We start from the raw sequence: 24,292 nt of genomic DNA on the forward strand, positions 1-24,292 counted from the left end.
TTTCCCACCTATTCACCGCCATATTTTCAAGATATAATTGAGACAAATGTTCTGAGCAAGTTTTAAAATGATCAGGCAAAAAGCGTTACTTCAAGAGTATTCACAAGCTTTATTAATAAGTTGACAAAGTGACCTTTTTGATCCAATTTGGCTCAGTTTTGAACTCGTTTGCAATTTAATTGGAACAAAAGTTCTGACCTTATATCATGAAAATTTGGCAATAGACGTGTTCTCTAGTGTTCACAACAGACAAACAAACGGTAACCAAAAAAGCTCACCATATGCAAATTGTGCTCAGATGCGCTTAAAAGAAGATACCATTTTTACAATTTATAAACAATTATTATCAAGTTTAAAACACTAAATTTCACACACAAATGACAACAAGAGGACCACGATGGCCAATAAGCACTAACCTGAGTTCACAGACACCAATTGTTGGAGACTTGACCTAGTGATCTTATTATTGACTTCACTTGATACAGATTCAAACATGATTCATATCCTCAAGATAAACATTCTGACCAAGTTTCATCAAGTGGTAAGAATTAAAAGATTTAACCTGTTAATTAAGTTTCTAAACGCAAATGACTCAGATTCAAAATCACCCAAAGTCAAACATTGCCTAGGTATTGTCAAGATAAACATTCCATACATGCTCAATCAAAATTTGCATGTAATCGTAACTTTTAAAGTGGCCACAAGATTGTCGTCAGATTTCAACTTGTAAACAAGTTTATGTCACAAGACCCAAATGCGAACTTGGACAAGATGTTTTCAAGATAATTAAACAAGCTGAACAAGTTTCATCAAGACTAATAACTAATATGAGTAGAGAGGTAACACGTTTAGGTCTGACATTTGAAGTGGTATATTGATTACAACCTACTTCACCCAGATGTCAACTTGGCCTACCATAAATATTTCTCGATATTGCAAAGATAAATATTCTAAGCATGTTTTGGCAAGATTGATTCCAAAACTTTGGCCTCTAGACACATGACCCCAGACACAGGATGATCAAAACAGCTTAGCTTGAGCACTCTGTGCTCACGTGAGCTTTAAAAAGTTTGTTAGGTTAGTTTCATGTACAAACTTAACCATTAAATATAATATACTAATATGCTGTTTAGCTTACCTTTTCCATTTACAAAATGTAAATAAAACCAACACTGATATATGTGCAATCAGTAGTCCAATGTGAAAATATCTATTCAAGAAAACTTCTTCTGGAAGAAACCTCCAATTCACAGTCCATTTGAAGAAGAACTGTCTGCCCAAATCAAATGACATTTTTATGTAGCCAAATGGGTTTTCTTGCAAGAATGGAATTGCTAGAAGAACCTAAAAATAATATTATGACAGTGTTGATATCTGTTGATGCAGATTAAATATCACCAAATCTACCAGAAGTAAAAATGGAATTGGTTGCATAATGATTATTATTTTAGATGTCTGGTGTAAATCTCTATGATAACAGTTTGTTAAGGAAAGTTAAGTAACTTTTACCATTTAATTAAAATTAAATCAAGAGTGTTTCACTTATGACAAAAGTATAACATCCAACACTGCATGTCATAACTTGGCCCTAGTTCGCTCACCTGAGAGGAGTCGGTTCATTCAATCTTTACCAAACGTCAAACTTGACCTAGATATTGTCCAGACATACATCCGGGTCAAGTTTCATCCTTATTGAACCAAAACTCTGGCATATGGAGTGTTTTTGTTTTTGTAAGATTTGACCTGGTGACCTATATTTTGAGTTGACCCCCCCTTACCAAACATCAAACTTTGCTTACAAAAATAAATATCATGACCAGGATTCATAAAATCTTAAACAAAATTGTGACCTCTAGAGTGTTTACAAGAATTTTGTATAATATAATGAAAATCTGGACAATCTAAGGGCAATAATTATGGCATTAATTATGTAATATATATAAAACCAATCTTTGTACCAAGTTTCATGATGATTGGGTAAAAAAGTGATTTCTAGAGTGTTCACAAGCTTCTTTTTACTATATAAATATAAGAAAACTGCCCCCCCCCCCGGCAGCCATGTTATTCAACTGACTAGAACCATTTTTTGAACTCAACTCACATATAAAGGAAACAAATGTTCTGACCAAATTTCATGAAAATTGGGCCAAAAATGTGACTTCTAGAGTGTTCACATGTTTCAATATATACATATAGAGAAAAATGCCCCACCCACTGGCGGCCATGTTTTTTCACTGATCTGGACCATTTTCAAACTCATCCGAGATATCAATAAAACCAATATTTTGAATAACTTTCATGATGATTGGGCAAAAATTGTGACTTCTAGAGTGTTTACAAGGTTTCTATATAGCCAAATAAGGAAAACTGCCCCCCCCCCCCCGGCAGCCATGTTATTCAACGGACCAGAACCATTTTCAAACTCGACTCTCATATCAAGGAAACAAATGTTCTGACCAAATTTCATGAAAATTGGGCCAAAAATGTAACTTCTAGAGTGTTCACATGTTTTCACTATATACACATAGAGAAAAATGCCCCGCCCACTGGCGGCCATGTTTTTTCAACGATCTGGACCATTTTCGAACATGTCCGAGATATCAATAAAACCAATGTTTTGACCAACTTTCATGATGATTGGGCAAAAATTGTGACTTCTAGAGTGTTTACAAGGTTTCTCTGTAGCCAAATAAGGAAAACTGCCCCCCCCCCAGGCAGCCATGTTTTTTAACTGACCGGAACCGTTTTCAAACTCAACTCTCATATCAAGGAAACAAATGTTCTGACCAAATTTCATGAAAATTGGGTTAAAAATGTGACTTTTAGAGTGTTCACATGTTTTCACTATATACATATAGAGAAAAATGCCCCGCCCACTGGAGGCCATGTTTTTTCACTGATCTGGACCATTTTCGAACTCGTCCGTGATATAAATAAAACCAATGTTTTGACCAACTTTCATGATGATTGGGCAAAAATTGTGACTTCTAGAGTGTTTACAAGGTTTCTCTATAGCCGAATAAGGAAAACTGCCCCCCTCCCCCGGCAGCCATGATTTTCCAACGGACCGTAACCACTTTTAAACTCGACCAACATATCATTAAGGCAAACATTTTGACAAAGTTACATGAAGATTGGGCATGAAATGTGACTTCTACAGTGTTTACAAGGTTTTTCTTTTTTTTGACCTGGTGACCTAGTTTTTGACCCAGCATGACCCAGTTTCGAACTCGGCAGAGATTTTATTGGGGCAAAGCTTTTGACTAAGTTTCATGAAGATGGGACAAGAAATGTGGCCTCTAGAGTGTTTACGAGCAAATGTTTCCGGCCGGCCGGCCGGCCGGACATACAACGGACAAAGACCGGTCAGAAAAACTCACCTGAGCAATCAGGTGAGCTAAAAAGGAGGCACAACTTACATTTGTATTAACATAGAATGGTAAAACTCACACATGCATATTTTCATATCATAAAGAATAATATGCTAACGAGTTTGAATGTTAAATATTGACAGGTAGACAAACAGACATCCATCCAGGTGATTCCAGTACACCTATGTTTGGTTCAAATTGAAATGATGTTGGCAAATAAAATGTTCTACTTAAACCATAACCCCAAAGTATTGCTCAAATAATTGGCTAACAACACTAAACATAAGGTATAGCATGTAAAGAAGGCTAAAACTCTGAGTTGAGGCATTGTACTTTAAGTTGGCAATGAACCTTACATGAGGTATTGCACATGAAGTATGCACTGTAAACATTACCCGAGGTATTGCAATTGAAGACAGCAACTTACCTGAGAAATTGAAAATAAAACAAGAGCTGTTTGTAAAACACGCATGCCCCCCCCCCCCCCAATGGGCTGTCAGTTGTAGTGGCTTCAGGTCACTGTGACCTTGAACTTTGACCTAGAGTCCTGACCAATGTCCCTATGAACTCTCCTGATCCTAACCCTAAGCATTCGTGAGTTATCATCCACAAACCATTTTACTGTTTCAAGTCACTGTGACCTTGACCTTTGACCTAGTGACCTGAAAATCAATAGGGGTCATCTGCCAGTCATGATCAATGTACCTATGAAGTTTCATGATCCTAGGCATAAGCGTTCTTGAGTTATCATCCGGAAACCATTATACTGTGAGTCACTGTGACCTTGACCTTTGACCTAGTGACCTGAAAATCTGTAGGGGTCATCTGCCAGTCATGATCAATGTACCTATGAAGTTTCATGATCCTAGGCTTAAGCGTTCTTGAGTTACCATCTGGAAACCATTTTACTGTTTCGAGTCACTGTGATCTTGACCTCTGACCGAGTGACCTGAAAATCAATAGGGGTCATCTGCCAGTCATGATCAATGAATCTATGAAGTTTCATGATTCTAGGCGTAAGCGTTCTTGAGTTATCATCCGGAAACCAATTGGTGGACGGACCGACAGACTGACATGCACAAAACAATATATCCCCTCTTTTTCGAAAGGGGCATAATTAGCTATGAACCAAACTTGGGATGTTGCAGATTTAGTAAACTTACAAACTTACCCTACCTGAGCTATTGCAATAACAGTGAGCTATAAACCATACCTGGGGTATTGCAAATAAAAAGGCTAACAACTTTACCTGACAAATCACAAATCGAGTGACCTATAAACCATAGCTTAGCGTTACAAATAATGTCAGCTAAAAACATCACCTGAGGTTTTGCAATAAAGTAGGGTAACAACCTTTCCTGAGGTTTGGAAATAAAGTAGGCTATGAACTGTACCTGGGGCATTGCAGATAAAGGTTAACAATCTTACTCAATGTATTTCACATAAACTTGGCTAACAAACTTAAATAGGAATATCAATTTCACATAAAGCAAGCTAACAATTGTAAAAGGGACTTTTTCGCATAATGCAGGCTGTTTTAGCCTGCATAATCTTGCCATGTGGGCTAACAACATAACTTGATGAATAGACCATAAAGTTAAAAAACTACTTTTTATGGGGTAACAAAAATGAAGAGGACTACAACATTACCTGAGGTATTGCACGTAAAGTTAACTAATTTTTGTTCAAGGGGTATTGCAAATAATGTGGTAATGTGGGCTAACAACATAACTTGATGTATAGCCCATAAAGTTAAAAAACAACTTTATATGGGGTAACAAAAATGAAGTGGACTACACAATTACCTGAGGAATTGCTCGTAAAGTTAACTAATTTTTGTACAAGGGGTATTGCAAATAATGTGGTATTGTACATAGAGTTGGCTTACAGCATTACCTTTGGGCATTGTACATAGAGTTGGATTACAGCATTGTGTGTGGTATTGTACATAGGGTTGGCTTACAGCATTACCTTGTGTATTGTACATAGAGTTGGCTTACATTATGTGGAGTATTGTACATAGAGTTGGCTTACAACATTATGTGAGTATTGTATATAGAGTTGGCTTACAACATTATGTGGAGTATTGTACATAGTACATAGCATTTGCTTACGACATTATGTGGAGTATTGTACATAGAGTTGGCTTACATTAACTTGGGTATTGTACATAGAGTTGGCTTACAACATTATGTGGAGTATTGTACATAGTACATAGCATTGGCTTACGACATTATGTGGAGTATTGTACATAGAGTTGGCTTACAACATTATGTGAGTATTGTACATAGAGTTGGCTTACAACATTATGTGGAGTATTGTACATAGTACATAGCATTGGCTTACGACATTATGTGGAGTATTGTACATAGAGTTGGCTTACATTAACTTGGGTATTGTACATAGAGTTGGCTTACAACATTACGTGGGGCATTGTTCATATAATTGGCTTACTTATTGCATATACATGTAGAGTTGGCTAATAATATTACCTGGGGAATTGCACAAATAGTTAGATGTTTCACTGTGCCTATGATGCCCTGAGTAACCAACAGCAAATACAGCAAGCCAGGGGCAAACAACAGTATGTTCATCTTTACGGACACACCAATACTGAAATTGTTGACAAATACATCCATAAGATAATAAAATACTAAGAACATATTCTATAGAAAGCTTTGCATGTCTTCATGTTGTGTTTATAATAATAGGTGGTGAGGTTATAATATATACTGTGTGCGACAGATTATATGTTTAAATATACAGTATGCTCTGCGTTAAGAATTATATTCTGTGTGATAATTTTTATATATTGTGTGGTAATTATGATATGCTGTGTGCTTATTATGGTATGATTACAATTGCATGCTGTTGTTTATGATTGTATGCTGTGTGTTTGTAATGATATGTTGGGAAGTTTCATAAAAATCTCCAGAGAAGTTAAAGGGGTGATATTGCTGAATGAAAAGGACATGGCATGAGGGATAAAAGTCAATTGCAAAAGCTCATCATGTGTACAATGTGCACAGGTGGGCTAGAAATATAAATATATGAACATTTGTTTGAATGAACACATGATATGTCATTGAATAGCTCATATAAATTTCTGACTTAAAAACATAAACATTAGGAATGGGAACAAATAGTCGAATATTATAAGATCATCTAAACAATAGAATCTGAAATTTCGATCTGATTATTTGCTGATACATGATGATATCAGCTTCATTTGGTAAGTAAAGTTTCAATCAGCCCAGTCAATCACACAAATCTACGGCAGTAATGTAACAATTTGCTACACAGTGATTATCCCTTCTTGATTATTATGACAACACTCACAAGCTGCTTCTAAAAACTCATTATTTTGCTCATAGATTTCTGCATCAACTAGATCCCGCCTCTGACTCACGATGACCTTACATTTGAGAGGTCACTTAAATAAGCAGCGGATTAACAGTGAGGGTGTCTATACATTATGATGATATTATATACTGAAAAATTGTAACAATTACATAATCATTTCTTTGTTAAGAGGAATTATTAAATATGCATCATTCATCAATTACAACACAACTACAAAATTATATTGTCATGTGATACACAAATGTATGAAACATTTTACAAATAGTAATTATTTCAGACATCTATGCACTAAAACGTTTTACTGGGCAATAAATGCACACTTGTTTTCCAAGCTTTCTTCGCAGAGGACGTGTTATGACGTGAATTTTTAAAGTGTTTTACTATAATTTGTGTGCTTTTTGCATAAAAGATGTTTAAACAAATGTACACTTGTAATTTAATTTGAAATCAGGATGAGTTTGGTTATTAATTGATTATTATTATCATTGTTATTATGCACTACAACATCAAAAAAGTCCTGCTAAAAAGGCAAATGTGCCATTTTAATTTGAAAGTACTTTAAGAAATGATGTTGACTGGAAATAAAAACGGTTATTTAAAAATATTTACATAATTAAAATAAAAAACTTATTTTGAAATACCGATTGCTTTATCCAAATTCTTCAAACATTCAAAGAGGAAACCTTTGATAGCCATCTTTGTGACAACACTATACATAACTATTTCTTTCAAATGTTCAAAAGTTTGGACATTTGACTCATGTGGCTTATAAATACAATTGTCAACAAGAGCTGTCACCATAGGATGACATATGCCCCCCAAAAAACGCTTTTCGAAACCTAAACGCAGATTTCTAAACCTAAACACTGACCCTAAGTTCAAGGTCAAGGGGGTCAAAATTTGTAAGCATATGGAAAGGCTTTGTCCATATACACATGCATACCATATATGAAGGTTACATCTGAAGCAACATAGAAGGGTGTACGGAAGAAACCCCCCTCGGAAGAAACCCCCTTCCATAAAAACGGCATAGCGGAATAAACCCCCTTTCGCATTTTGCATACGCGGAATAAACCCCCTCGCTAGTTTTGCATATGGGGAATAAACCCCCTTCCATTGCGGAACAAACCCCCTTCCATAATGAAATCATGAGTATGAGGGATTCAAGCAAGAATATGCACGATTTTGTCAAATATTTATATAAAATGTGTATAAAACGCTAGCTATTCTTACGTCATGGGAACACTTACTCCGATCCTAATAAAAAAGATGAATGCTTCGGTTATTGTAGGAAAATATGTACGTAATATCTTCCTCACGATCGGCTCGGGCGCTAATTTGTCGTTGCTGCATTTTATGAAATTCGTCTTCAATGTAAATGTGTGTTGCCTATTTTGTGTTATTGTAACATATTTTTATCAATATAGTACAATTTAACACATATAAAACTCTTATAATCTCTGTTTAACGAGTGCAAGTCAAATTCACACGAGCATCTCATCATTAACAAGTTGTGAACAAACTGCCGGTACACTTCTTTAATCAGCACAAAGCAGTTTGGAAAAAGATTTTTACACCTTCATTTAATTAAAATCAATGTCCTTTAATGTACTGGCTATTGTTTATAATGGTGAGAAGTTGTGTCATGATCTGCCCCTTTCATTCATTTCCGAAAAAGTGCGGGTCGTGTGAATTTATGTACAGTTTTTTTCAATTACATTTGCTCAATTAATTGGTAGGAATATATTATGCATTAGTTTTCGTGTATTATATGTCTGTTTTTCGTTAATAAATGCGTGTGTTTTACACTACATTTAATACATTTAATTCTAACTACAAAGTATCTTTCTAACACGATGTTTATCACAATAACGATGTTTGAGATTCACAGCTTGACTATTTAATGTGTATCACTAACAACTTGTGAACAAACGGCCGGTACACTCCTTTAATCAGTTTTTCGCACATTAATTTAAAGTGATATTGTCACTTTTTTCACTGTTGAATTGAGCTGAAGCTGAAAAGAATTAACAGGTCAAAAGACTGTCCCAGTCCTCTAAGACGAAATGATGCATAAAACAAAATTGTGTCTGTGTGTCGTATGAATGAATCTGCACTGAAACTTAATTAAGATTCACATCGTACATCGAAACATTTCTGTTGTCAGACATCGAAACATTTCTGTCGTCAGATGTCAAAACGAAAGAACGGTTTATAATCCAATGCACTATTTTCTCTTTCCCGAATATTATTTTGATATGTTGATGCTGCATTAACAAATATAAGTATATATGAAGTGAAAACTCCAAAATTAAACAACGGTTGCAATATATACACTTATAAACATAGCCTATACTATTAGATGCGCATAACAATTTAAAAATGGATTTTAGATAATACGTAGGAAGGGGGTTTATTCCGCCTGTCTAAAAACTTGAAGGGGGTTTGTTCCGCTATGGAAGGGGGTTAATTCCGCGTATGCAAAATGTGAAAGGGGGTTTATTCCGCTATGTCGTTTTTAGGGAAGGGGGTTTCTTCTGAAGGGGGTTTATTCCGGTAATCATTACAATCACATAGAAGTTATGAGCATTTTTCGAAACCTAAACGCAGAGTGTGACAGTTGGACAGACAGACGGACAGACTTGCGATCACTATATGCCCACCTTCTGGGGCATAAAAAATATTCAAATACGGATACGATTTTTTATTAAATATGCTTTCAAGACTTGTTCCCATCCATTATTAATCTGTAAAGAAGTAAAAACATTATAACAATTAAAACAACTGACAACTGCTACTGCCATAACCTGTAAGTTTGCATACATTACTTATCTTGGGTTTCTCCGTATACTCTTAACATTCTTTGGGAATTGAGTTGTGCGAAGACTTGTTTCTCGAATTCCCTTACAATACATTGACCTTGGAATTTTTTTTTTTTATATTTGAAGTCTTCTAACAACCCTTAATGTTGTTACATAACCATTTGAATACTGATTGGATAATTTACGCTATTAGCAAATTAGTAAAACACTATAAGCAAATTATACTACCTGTACAAAATGCAGCCAATTGCCCATCTGTCAGTGAGAAAGAAATCAACAGCAACATACAAGAACAGCATTGCAACTGGATCATTGAACATGCGCAGGACATAGATGGAGTGGATCCGGTAGGAAGCACAACACATGAAAATAAATACAAATGGAGGTACCTGGAAAATAATTAACATTTCCTTATTGGCATACATTCAAATAAATACAAATTAAATGTCATAAGGAGGTTGCACACTTTTTTCTATTACCATGCATGTATAAGAAAACAAACATATGATACATCCATGAATGGAAACTGGTCTTCCCTTCTCAAATCATAAAAACTATTATTTGTTCTGTGCAAGTTCAATCACAATAATCCATGTAATGTCATATGTGTAATTCTCAAGTTTTTTCAGTCTGACCTAGTGACCTAGATCTAGACCATAGGTAACCCAGCTTCTATTTCAGTAAATATACCATTGTGAAAATTATTCTGTCTCATTAAAATATGGCAATACAATTTAAAGTTGCCTCTATAGTATTAAAAATGACACAATCTATTTTACAAATAAGTGACCAAAAATGATAAAATGCTGTAAAAAGCAATAAAGCTGCTAGTTTTAGAAAGTCAGTACTATAACGTGTTAGTTAGTTAGAGTTTCTTTAGCAAAAGAAGTTGCAAGACAGAGTCATGACACCCTCATTTATGAGCTTCAATTTAATATTTGTGATTCCTTTCAATTTAAGTTTAATGCTTTAACTCTTTCTGTAAGCATTTGTTTTATTGTAAGCTTTTTAACAAAAATGTGACATACATGGCAGTAATAACAAGAAACCGTCGGAGACGGGTGATGCTCCCCAAAGGTGTTTTTTATCACAATACTGCACTATATATTCAGATAAAAGGAAACATCTTGAGGGCACAGTAGTTGGGGGACAAGAATTTTTTTATAGAAAATTTCAAAGGGCCATAACTCTGTGAAAAATCTTTCGACCAGAACCCGCTGATAATATGCACATCTCCTCTTGGTAGTGAAGCTTCCCATAGAGTTTCATTGAATTCCGGTCATTAGTTGCTGAGAAATAGCCCGGACAAGAATTGCACTATAGGTACAGTTAATGGAAAATTTCAAAGGGCCATAACTCTGTGAAAAATCATCCGACCAGAACCCGCTGATAATATGCACATCTCCTATTGGTAGTGAAGCTCCAATAAAGTTTCATTGAAATCCGGTCATTAGTTTCTGAGAAATAGCCCGGACAAGAATTGCACTATATGTACAGTTAATGGAAAATTTCAAAGGGCCATAACTCTGTGAAAAATCATCCGACCAGAACCCGCTGAAAATATGCACATCTCCTCTTGGTAGTGAAGCTTCCCATTAAGTTTCATTGAATTCCAGTCTTTAGTTGCTGAGAAATAGCCTGGACAAAAATTGTGCACGGACGGACACAAGGACAGACAAAGCGGCGACTATATGCTCCCCCCAAAATAAATTTTGGGGGAGCATAATAAATTGTATTCAGAACTAAAATTAATTTTAGAAGCATGTGACATAAGGCATTATGGAATTTAATTTGAACACACCTTTTTCACTCTTCTGTAAATGTCAAAGACAACAAGAAGTGTGGCTATGTAAAGCAATGCAAATAAGTACTGGGCCAGCCTGATATCTTCTCCTTTACCGGTGATATAATACAAACAAGTAAAGATGTATACAAAGCCAGCTGGATACCTACAAACAAAACAAAACACTTTATAGTATTCATGTGTAGAACAAATACAAGATTCAATATTTGAAATCAATCACTTCATTTTATCAAACATGCTGCCATGCTGCAGTTAACTTTCATTACACAGTTTGGTGTATAAACCATACTTTGTACTCTTAAAATATCAAGTGGGAGCATGGTAGAGAAAATCATTTATACCAGTATGATATAACTATAATTATTTTTTAAGTTAGCCTCTTGGTTATGTGTATCAACAAGATGCAAGGCAAATAAAACGCTGGTTTGAAAACGTATGTGAGACACCTAAAATGGATTCTTATTCAATTTAAATCCATGAATTGGTGTGCAGCCATATTCTAAATAAAGGACATTGGCCTTGACTAATATTCAAACTGCCAGGGAATCAAGATTGTTTGTCCTACTTACACAAGTGGTCCAGTATCTCCTTTAAGCTGGGTGTAATCATACGTCCCATTCACAACACCCTCTACTTCCTGCATGTAGGCAACCCAGTCAATCTCTGTGTCTACAAATGATAACTCATATTTAGCTAAATGTCTTAATGTCATATGTAATCGAATAGGATTTGGTACAGATAACTGAATAATCAATTAGATTCAGACTTTCAATATGATAAAGTTATTTGTTTGGCATGCATGTTAAGATGCCTTTTAACTTAACTTTTCAGAATCAATTTCTGTAGCTAGAAAATTGAACATCAATGACATTGGGCAATTTCTTAATTTTTGGAATGCAAACTTACTGCAATTCATAATATTTGCCAATTTCAGTGATATTTTCCCCTCCAAGTGCTGGGTATTTCACACACTAACATCTAAACAAGAGGGCCAAGATGGCCCTATTTCGCTCACCTTTTTTTACAAGGCCTTGTTCATTAATTAGTTCAAAATTCAGTACTCTAGAGCATATTAGATTGGTTCTCTTCTATTTACTTTTGCAGTGTGAGCATATGATTAATTCTGATTGAGTACTGTCCATTTGCATGTTTTTTGTGCATGCAAACATTTGCAAGCAACGCTAATTCTACATGTGTTTACAAGGTTTTTGTAAGATTTGGACCTCCTGACCAAGATTTTGACCCCACATGACCCAATGTCAAACTTTGCATATATATCATTAAGAAAAACATCCTGGTCAAGTATCATCATTATTGGACCAAAACTATGGCCTCTAGTGTGTTTACAAGGTATCATTGGGACAAATCTTCAGACCAAGTTTCATGAAAATTGCAAAAAAGAAATGTGCCCTCTAGAGTGTTTACAAGGTTTCTCTATAGCCAAATAAGGAAAACTGCCCCGCCCAAAGGCGACCATGTTTTTCAACGGACCGAAACCACTTTTGAACACAACTAAGATATCATTAAGACAAACATTTTGAAAAGTTACATCAAGATTGGGCATGAAATGTGACTTCTACAGTGTTTACAATGTTTTCCTTTTTTCTGGACCTAGTGACCTAGATTTTGACCCGGCATGACCCAGTTTCGAACTTGAACTAGATATCATTGGGACAAAGCTTCTGACCAAGTTTCATGAAGATCGGACAAGATATATGGCCTCTAGAGTGTTTACAAGGTTTCTCTATAGCCAAACAAGATTCATTGTCAAGCAATATAAGTCCCCTACCGGCTCCACCATTGTCAGAAATATTTTATTATTTTTATTTAATTTTTATATTTGTTGCCATAGCAACCAGAATTTTTGACATAGGGACAAATGAAATGACGTGCATAATGTCCTTATTGCCATCTATCCATGTTTCAAGTTTCATGAAAAAATATTAAGAACTTTTAAAGTTATCGCAAGATAGTGTGACTGACTGACTGACGGACACACAGAGCGCAAACCATAAGTTCCCTCCGGTGAAACCGGAAGGGGACTAATAAGAAAAACTGCCCCACCCACTGGCGGTCATGTTTTTCAACAGACTGGAACCACTTTTGAACTCAAGCAAGATATCATTAAGACAAACATTTTGGCAAAGTTACATGAAGATTGGGCATGAAATGTGACTTCTACAGTGTTAACAAGGTTTTTCTTTTTTTTAACCTAGTGACCTAGTTTTTGACCCGGCACGACCCAGTTTCAACCTCGACCGAGATAGCATTGGGACAAAGCTTCTGACCAAGTTTTATGAAGATCGGACAAGAAATGTGGCCTCTAGAGTGTTAACAAGGTTTCTCAATAGCAAAATAAGGAAAACTGCCCCGCCCACTGGCAGCCATGTTTTTCAACGGACCGGAACCACTTTTGAACTCAACCAAGATATCATAAAGACAAACATTTTGACAAAGTTACATGAAGATTGGGCATGAAATGTGACTTCTACAGTGTTTACAAGGCTTTTCTCTTTTTTGACCTAGTGACCTAGTTTTTGACCCGGCACGACCCAGTTTCAAACTCAACCAAGATTTCATTGGGACAAAGCTTCTGACCAAGTTTCATGAAGATGGGACAAGAAATGTGGCCTCTAGAGTGTTTACGAACAAATGTGGACGGACTGACAGACTACAGACAAAGACCGATCACAAAAGCTCACCTGAGCAATCAGGTGGGCTAAAAAATTAAATAGTTTCTATGTATAATTGAAGCTGAAACAAAAACTAAATTCCACATTTTTTGTTGACAAACCATTCTATGTCAGATGTACTTGTAACCCTTGCACTAAACTGTGAAAATAATGGCAGGTTATAGCGTTCAGGTAAACAGATACACAGTTCGTACAATCATGCATACCCCACCCCCACCCCCCCAAAAAAAATCAATGTTTATCAGCAATCAATTCCGCGTCTATTCAGAATGCACAAAGTAAGTATTTCCAAATGTTACATGCTTGTTACATTGACAATTATTATAATTACACGTTATAATATGCTGTTAGCCTGTTCATTATTTTCGAAATAATATTTGACTTTAAAGGGACTGTCAACCACGACAACGAAGAAAAGAAAAGTTGTAAAATACTGTATTTTTTTACAATTATTAGATTATGTTCATTAAAATATCACGACTGGTATATTACATTACTTGAAAAAAGTTGTTAAGTTTTCATATTTTCAGTATATTCGGTAATAAATTTTACTGGGTATGTCTACCAGGTAACTACCAGTTAACTATAAAATAAAGCCAGTAGATTGATCATCATCGTCACGTGGTAAACCGAGGAATGCAAATTGTGCATGCGTAGTGAATTGTTTATATTTGATATATAAAATGATCAATCTAATTGCGTTATTTATAGTGTGTATATCGTTATGTCACCTATTTTCGCGATGTACTTTCGATTTCACACCGCGAAATTTTATTACCAAATATACTGAAAATATGAACTTTTTTTAAGTAATGTAATATACCAGTCGTGATATTTTAATCAATATAAACTAATAATTGTAAAAAAATACGGTATTTTACAACTTTTCTTTTCTTGGTCGTCGTGGTTGACAGTCCCTTTAAGTTCTTTGTACCCAATGATTTTTTAAAACCCATTGTTTTAACAAGAGAAGTGTTTGTCAGAAACACAATAACCCTTACTGCGCCACTTTGAATTTTGTTTTTTCTGACCTTTGACCTTGAAGGATGACCTTGACCTTTCACCACTCAAAATGTGCAGCTCCATGAGATACACATGCATGCCAAATACCAAGTTGCTATCTTCAATATTGCAAAAGTAATGACCGAGGTTAAAGTTTTGTGACACATACAATGACAGACAGACACATACAATGACAGACAGACAGACAGCCCAAAAACAATATACCCCCGATCATTCGATCCGGGGGCATAAAAACTTATGCATAATCAGGGCCAATTTTTTCAAATCCTACAAATATCACTTTTTTGTTCCTATAGTTACATATTGTTTTAATAAGAGGGCAATCATGGCTCTTAACAGCTGAATTCACATTGTGATAAAGCGATCTTTTGATATGAGCTAGAAGAAAACAAGTTATTGACAAGGGGAGCTTGTTTACACAAATACACAAGCAGGACACAACATATTATAAAACTGGGTTCTCCAACTTGCAAAGCATTTGGGATGTAAACTGATTTAGTGTTGCACTAATCCTCACATTTGGCCCAGAGTTATTCACAAAACATTCACACAAATTATATATATAACGTATATCAAAGACCGTAATAACATATTTAATATGTCTTTTATAGGGCAAACTATGATCCGAATGTCCAACATGTGCTTTGTGTGCATTATAAAGGGGCTTAGATAAGATGCATGAACGAGTGACCGGGCGTTAATGGAAGTCAATGATGGGATTCGTCCCCTAATAATGGTCGACAATTATCGATTATTAGCGGTAACGTGACGTAAGAGCAATTAAAGGTATGCTCTATTTTTTTTATATTGTTCACAAATATAAACAGCAACTGGTGTTATTTGCGGTAGATAGTTATTGAAGTAAGTACAATTAATTCCAATCATGGGTCTCATTTGATTGCTTCTGGCCCCTTAAAATGTTTTAACATTATTACCTCAACGGCGGCATTAAATAAACAGCACCAACATTTAATGTTTTCACATCCAATATGTTCTTTAATATTAACGGACCACGCTATATACCTGCAACACTTTTTTCATAAGTTTTTGTGCATCTAAGAATGAATAGATCTAAAAACAACTGAGGACAAAGCAACAAAACTTGCAGTCATTCAGGGCCTCTTGAATACCAGTGTCACTTTGTATTTTTTAGACATTAGCTCAGTCTGGCTTACCACTTCAACCTTCTCTTTGATGCAACACAGAACAACTAGTGGCAGGTTCAAGGGGGCCTAAAGGGCAGAGAAAAGAAGGCAAAAGAGTCCATTGGAGCTGTTGGCCTGCTCCTCCAGGGGTTTCTGAAATCTGACAGCATGTCAGGTTCAGATTGAAAACCCCTGTCCCAAACGTGCTGTTCACATTTATATACAATAATAAATACACCCACACTTTCCAGGTGACGCTGTACATGTCTACATAATGTTCGCCCCCTTTTGATTGAGACAAAGGAATAATATCTAGTACATGAAGCACTGTTTATTTGAAGCTAGAATTTGTTAAAACCGCGTTAATATTAAAATTCGGATGCACGTTTCAGATTACAAAAAAAATTTGGATCTCAATATTTTGTTTAATTCCCATAAATAAGTTCAACCTTAGTAAATATAATACTGAAAACGCTTGTATTCTCAATTTTAGTCAAAACCCCGTAAATTTCCAGATTCAAAGAGATGAGGCCCCATCCCCGAAATGGCGAAAAAAACAAAACACTAGTCTCCTATAAGCAATCTCAACATAAAATTTAACAATTTTTAGTTGTTTGCTTGCGAACAACTAAGGTTAGTGCTACGCGTTGCAAGTCGGTCGGCTCTTAACTATGCTAAGAACGATAACCACCGCTTCTGAGGTTATTTGAGGCTTCTGAAGTTATTTCTACAAAATAAATAGGATGATAAAAAGTGCACACACTTCTTGACCCATGCGTTCAGACACACTCTTTATAAATTTGAATTGCTTGTGTTGATTTCAAACTTGCTATTAATTTTGAACACGAGTGCCAAACTGTCACAAGATACGCCTGTTCGAAGGTTTTGGACACCATGCTCAATGCTTAAAATGCAAAAAGTGACCTCGAGACCTAGTTATTGACCCGGCATGACCCATATTTGAACTTGACCTACATATCATTAAGACATAAAATCTGACTAAATTCGGTGAAGATCAGATGAAAACTACTTCAATTAGAGAGCGGATACCATGCTAAATCCTTGAAATGCACTAAGTGACATCGTGACCTCGTTTTTGACGCGGAATGACCCATATTTGAACTTGACCTACATATCATCTAGACACAACTTCTGACCAAATAAGGTGAAGATCGGATGAAAACTACTTCAATTAGAAAGCGGACACCATGCTAAATGCTTGAAATGCACTAAGTGACCTCGTTTTTGAACCTGCATGACCCATATTTGAACTTGACCTACATATCATCTAGACATAATTTCTGACCAAATTAGGTGAAGATCGGATGAAAACTACAATTAGAGAGCAGACACCATGCTAAATGCTTGAAATGCACTAAGTTACCTCGTGACCTCATTTTTTACCCGGCATGACCCATATTCGATCTTGACCTACATATCATCTAGACACAACTTCTGACCAAATTAGATGAAGATCGGATGAAAACTACTTCAATTAGCTAGCGGACACCATGCTAAATGCTTGAAATGCACTAAATGACCTCGTGACCTAGTTTTTGACCTGGCATGACCCATATTCGAACTTGACCTACATATCATCTAGACACAACTTCTGTCCAAATTTGGTGAAGATCGGGTGAAAACTACCTCAATTAGAGAGCGGACACCATGCTTAATCCTTGAAATGCACTAAGTGACCCCGTGACCTAGTTTTTGACCCAGCATGACCCATATTCACATTTGACCTAGATATTGTCTAGACACAACTTCTGACCAACTTTGGTGAAGATCGGATGAAAACTATTTGAATTAGAGAGCGGACACTGCTGTGGACGCTGCCGGCCGCCCACCCGCCAAGGGTGAAACTATAATACGTCCCGTTTTTAAAAACGGGCCTATAAAAATGAGTTGCGTCTTAACTTATGAAATAGCGAACAACTTCAGTGCCTTCAGCACTTTGTTTGGTGTATATGGTTAGTACAAGAACAAGCACATAGATTAACTGCAACAATGTTTATCTTGAACATAAGTGATTTTAAAAACGAGTTGCGTCTTAACTTATGAAATAGCGAACAACTTCAGTGCCTTCAGCACTTTGTTTGGTGTATATGGTTAGTACAAGAACAAGCACATAGATTAACTGCAACAATGTTTATCTTGAACATAAGTGATTTTGTTCCCAAGATTATGTTGACTATTCTACATTGGAATTTCAACCATCTTATATACTTATCCTTATATTCAACCCACATGTGAGTACACATTATGTCAATATTAATAATTCTGAACGCAATTTTGTTTGACTGGCCTGAACTATTTTTGGATTTATATTTCATATAACATGGGATCACGCTGTATCACGGCACTTGTCAAAAATCAATTACTTGTTTGCAAAAACGCCAATTTAATACCTTAAGTTTAGATTCAATCCCTCAAAAAATCATTATTTCACAAAACAATCCCATTAATTATTTCACTTTGGTGAGATAATTATTGACGTACATGTATAAGCAGAAAGGTTAATGTAAAACAAGAGGGCCAAGATAGCCCTAGTTCGCTCACCTGAGAAGAGTCAGTTCATTCAATCTTTACCTAATGTCAAACGTGACCTAGATATTGACCAGACAAACATCCTGGTCAAGTTTCATCATTATTGAACCAAAACTCTGGCGTAGGGAGTGTTTTTGTTTTTGTAAGATTTGAAATGGTGACCTATATTTTGAGTTGACCCCCCTTACCAAACATCAAGCTTTGCTTACAAGGATTTTGTAAAATATAATGAAAATTTGGACAATCTAAGGGCAATTCTTATGGCATTAATTATGTGATTTTGCTCATCATTAAAATTGACTAAGATCTTTCAGCAACTTTGATAAAGAATGCTTGAGAAATGTGAATGCTAGAGTGTTTACAAACCAAATGTGGACGGACAGACAGCGGACAAAGACCAATCCTAAAACCTCACCTGAGCAATCAGGTGAGCTTGAAAGTGTGTTTCACCGATCTGAGCCATTTTCCAACTTGTCCACGAAATCAATAAAACCAATGAATTGACTAAGTTTCACGATGATTAGGCAAAAATGTGACTTCTATAGTGTTCGATCACAAGGTTTCTCTCTATATAGTCACATAAGGAAAACTGCCCCACCCCCTGGCAGCCATGTTTATTGACCCATTGGGACCATTTGCAAACCCATCTGAGATATAATATAAAACAAATCTATTCACCAAGTTTCATGATGATTGGGCAAAAAATGTGACTTCTAGAGTGTTCACAAGCTTTTTTTTTACTATAAAAATATAAGAAAACTGCCCCCCCCCCCCCGGCAGCCATGTTATTCAACTGACCGGAACCATTTTTCAACTCAACTCTCGTATCAAGGAAACAAATGTTTGGACCAAATTTCTTGAAAATTGGGCAAAAAATGTGACTTCAAGAGTGTTCACATGTTTTCACTATATACATTTAGAGAAAAATGCCCTGCCTACTGGCGGCCATGTTTTTTCACCAATCTGGACCATTTTCGAAATCGTCCGACATATCAATAAAACCAATGTTTTGATTATCTTTCATGATAATTGGGCCAAAATTGTGACTTCTAGAGTGTTTACAAGGTTTCTCTATAGCCATATAAGGAAAACTGCCCCGCCCACTGGTGGCCATGTTTTTCAATGGACCGGAACCACTTTTGAACTCAACCAACATATCATTAAGACAGACATATAGACAAAGTAACATGAAGATTGAGCAATAAATGTGACTTCTACAGTGTTTACAAGCTTTTTCTTTTTTTTGGACCTAGTGACCTAGTTTTTGACCCAGCATGATCCAATTTCAAACTCGATCGAGATATCATTGGGACAAATCTTCTGACCAAGTTTCATGAAGATCGGACAATAAATGTGGCCTCTAGAGTGTTTACGAACAAATGTGGACGGACGGACAGCTGACGGACAAAGACCAGTCATAAAAGCTCACCTGAGCCATCAGGTGAGCTAAAAACAAGAGCTGTCAACATAGGATGACATATGCCCCCTATAAACGCTTTGATAGAAGTTATTGCATTTTTCGAAACCTAAATGCAGATTTCAAAACCTAAACGCGGACCATAAGTTCAAGGTCACAGGGGTTAAAATTTGTGTGCGTATGGAAAGGCCTTGTCCATATAAACATGCATACCAAATATGGGACATAGAAGTTATGAGCAATTTTCGAAACCTTAACGCAGATTTTGAAACCTAAACGCGGACCCTAAGTTCAAGGTCACAGGGGTAAAAAATTGTGTGCTTATGGAAAGGCCTTGTCCATATTCACATGCATACCAAATATGAAGGTTATATCTCAAGGGACATAGAAGTTATGAGCATTTTTCGAAACCTAAACACAGATTTCGAAACCTAAATGCAGACCCTAAGTTCAAGGTCAAGGTCACAGGGGTTAAAAATTGTAAGCGTATGGAAAGGCCTTGTCCATATACACATGCATACCAATTATAAAGGTTATATCTCAAGGGACATAGAAGTTATGAGCATTTTCGAAACCTAAACGCAGATTTCGAAACCTAAACGCGGACCCTAAGTCCAAGGTCAAGGTCACAGAGCTAAAAAAATGTGTGCATATGGAAAGGCCTTGTCCATATACACATGCATACCAAATATGAAGGTTATATCTCAAGGGACATAGAAGTTATGAGCATTTTTGGAAACCTAAATGCAAAGTGTGACAGACGGACAGACAGACGGACAGTGCGATCACTATATGCCCCCTTTTCTTCAAAAGGGGGCATAAAAACATCCAACCTCGAATAACAATTAACACATAAATGAAACACAACTACACTGTATTATTATGAAAACATTAATAATCAAAGGGGAGTAACTACTGTAAACTTAAATGCAATATTTAGAAGAGTTGTCTCGCATGTTACATGACCTTAATTGATGATTCTTTGCAAGCCTTTTTACTATATAAATATAAGGAAAACTGCCCCGTCCCCCTGGCAACCGTGTTTTTCAACAGACTGGAACCATTTTCAAACTTAACTCGCGTATCTAGGAAACAAAAGTTCTGACAAAATTTCATGAAAATTGGGCCGAAAATGTGACTTCTAGAGTGTTGACATGATTTCACTATATACATGTACATATAGAGAAAAATGCCCCGCCCACTGGCGGCCATGTTTTTTTCACCGATCTGGACCATTTTCAAACTCGTCCGAGAAATCAATAAAACCAATGTTTTGACCACCTTTCATGATGATTGGGCAAAATTGTGACTTTCAGAGTGTTTACATGGTTTCTCTATAGCCAAATAAGGAAAACTGCCCCGCCCACTGGCGGCCATGTTTTTCAAAGGACCGGAACCCCTTTTAAACTCAATCAACATATCATTAAGACAAACATTTTGACAAAGTTACATGAAGATTGGGCATGAAATGTGTTTTCTACAGTGTTTACAAGTGTTTTCCTTTTTTTGACCTAGTGACCTAGTTTTTGACTTGGCACGACCCAGTTTCGAACTAGACCCAGATTTCATTGGGACAAAGCTTCTGAACAAGTTTCATGAAGATCGGACAATAAATGTGGCCTCTAGAGTGTTTACGAACAAATGTTAACGGACGCACGGACGACTGACAAAGACGTGTCACAAAAGCTCACCTGAGCAATCAGGTGAGCTAAAAATCTAGGGCACTCCATTCAGGGACCTATGCAAACAAGTAAAGGTTCCTGCTCCATCATATTGTGCTAATGTTACAAAAGTTAACAAGAGGGCCTGAAAGGCCCAAAGTCGCTCATCTGAGATTACAAGATATTATTGGGACAAATCTTCCGACCAAGTTTCATGAAGATCGGAAAATAAATATGGCCTCTAGAGTGTTAACAAGGTTTACTATAGCCATATAAGGAAAAATGCCCCACCCCCGTGGTGGCCATGTTATTCAACCAACCGGCATCATTTTTGAACTCATCCAAGATATTATTGGGATAAATCTTCTGACCGAATTTCATGAAGATCCGACTATAAATGTGGCCTCTAGAGTGTTAACAAGATGTTACTATAGCCATATAAGGAAAAATGCCCCGCCCCTTGGTAACCATGTTTTGCAAGCAAACGTAACCATTTTCGTACTCATCCAAGATTTCAATAAGACAAATCTTCTGACCATATTTCATGAAGATTGGACAATAAATGTGGCCTCTAGAGTGTTAACAAGGTTTTACAAAAGCCATATATAGCCTTATAAGGAAAAATGCCCCGCCCCCTGGTGGCCATGTTTTAATAGAAATCAAAACCATTTTCGAACTCATCCAAGATATCATTGGGACAAATCTTCAGACCAAGTTTCATGAAGATCGGAAAATAAATGCGGCCTCTAGAGTGTTAACAAGGTTTTACTATAGCCATATAAGGAAAAATGCCCCGCCCCCTGGCAGCCATGCTTTTCAACCAACCTGCATCATTTTTGAACTCTTCCAAGATATTATTGGGATGAATCTTTTGACCAAGTTTCATGAAGATTGGACAATAAATGTGGCCTCTAAGAGTGTTAACAAGATTTTACTAAAGCCATATAAGGAAAAATGCCCCACCCCTTGGCAGCCATGTTTTTCAAGCAAAGGCTACCATTTTTGAACTCATCCAAGATATCATTGGGACAAATCTTCTGAGCAAGTTTCATGAAGATCGGAAAACAAATGTGGCCTCTAGAGTGTTAACAAGGTTTTACTATAGCCATATAACGAAAAATGCCCCGCCCCCTGGCGGCCATGTTTTTCAACCAACTGGCATCATTTTCGAACCCATCCAAGATATTATTGGGATGAATCTTCTGACCAAGTTTCATGAAGATCAGACAATAAATGTTGCCTCTAGATTGTTAACAAGATGTTACTATAGCCATATATAGCCATATAAGGAAAAATGCCCCGCCCCTAGGCAGCCATGTTTTTGAAGCAAATGTAACCATTTTCGAACTCATCCAAGATATCATTGAGACCAATCATCTGACCAAATTTCATATAGATTTGACAATAAATGTGGCCTCTAGAGAGTTAACAAGGCAAATGTTGACGGCGCACGGAGCACGACGGACAAAAGGCGATCACAAAAGCTCACCATGAGCACGTTGTGCTCAGGTGAGCTAAAAAGGTATGGTGGGCAACAATTGCCATTAAATTTTAATAGGGTACATACGATAACATAGTTTTTTATCACTATAAACAATTTCAAATAACATTTTATCAAAAATAAGAATATTAATCAGTTTTGACTGTTACACAGAGAATTAATCTGTTTTTTAAATTGTAAGACTGTGAGCATGTTTATTCACATTGTGGACACAGAAATTCAGGGTCCTGTCATATAACTCTGACATTCTAACAGAACTTAATTTTAAATAAAAAGTGCAATGTGGACATTTGTCACACTTTCCAAATGTCACCAGTGTAACTGTAATGCATCAGAACTTGTCAAGGTCAGCTGGCTAAAACCTATGCACTCACAACATCTTTCAGAGTCAGTCTACATGTCCTCATCAATATTGGCATCCTCAGTAATAGAGATGAGCACATGTTGTTTGCTGTGTCCAGATGTACTCGGCTTTGGACCCTTTGGTGTGCCCTTTATCTTCAGAATTACAAGTTAGTTGCTGAACTTTTTTTTTCGTCCATCAAGTTGCTGTGACTTGAAATGGATGCAAAAATAGTTTGGGTTAGGGCTTAACTACAGCCATTTTGTTTGCCCTATTGGGAAAAGTACCAGTACCAGCCCAATAGAAAAAAATGTGCATACAACCCCCTAAAATTGGGAACATCCACGTTGTGAAGTCTTGATTATTTTTATTGATAACTATTATAGTAAGTTTTTGTCAAGTTGTTTATATTATATGTACGTAGGTTCAAGCAATAGAGCTGCATATGGAAACTTACTAAATTCTGTATTTAATAAGGACTTTTTTCGACAGCAATTGGGAAATTTGTTTTTATATTCCTTATTGGGAAAGTGCTGATTTCTTTATAAAGAAGGAAAAAATTCGCTATAGTGATTGTCTTCATGGTAAAGAAATCAATA

At 36.3% G+C, this 24,292-nt stretch overlaps 1 protein-coding gene across 3 annotated transcripts in view; it reads right to left on the reverse strand.

Annotated features, from left to right (window-relative positions):
* LOC127832217 (dol-P-Man:Man(5)GlcNAc(2)-PP-Dol alpha-1,3-mannosyltransferase-like) overlaps nucleotides 1-24,292 on the reverse strand; it is a 50,582-nt gene that overhangs the window by 11,954 nt on the left and 14,336 nt on the right. Inside the window, exons 2-7 of one of the 3 annotated variants that reach the window (XM_052357529.1) lie at nucleotides 23,725-23,905; nucleotides 11,930-12,029; nucleotides 11,358-11,505; nucleotides 9,785-9,945; nucleotides 5,864-5,984; nucleotides 1,139-1,344 (exon numbers count right to left, since the gene is read on the reverse strand). In XM_052357529.1, the coding sequence (XP_052213489.1) occupies nucleotides 1,139-1,344; nucleotides 5,864-5,984; nucleotides 9,785-9,945; nucleotides 11,358-11,505; nucleotides 11,930-12,003 (710 nt within the window). In that variant the 5' untranslated portion in view covers nucleotides 12,004-12,029; nucleotides 23,725-23,905. Of the gene's footprint in view, nucleotides 1-1,138; nucleotides 1,345-5,863; nucleotides 5,985-9,784; nucleotides 9,946-11,357; nucleotides 11,506-11,929; nucleotides 12,030-16,251; nucleotides 16,271-23,724; nucleotides 23,906-24,292 lie in introns of those variants that run through there. The other 2 variants (XM_052357530.1, XM_052357528.1) reach the window with 2 other exon arrangements.

Source organism: Dreissena polymorpha, chromosome 5 (genome assembly GCF_020536995.1).
Source record: "Dreissena polymorpha isolate Duluth1 chromosome 5, UMN_Dpol_1.0, whole genome shotgun sequence".
Taxonomy (NCBI): Eukaryota; Metazoa; Mollusca; class Bivalvia; order Myida; family Dreissenidae; genus Dreissena; species Dreissena polymorpha.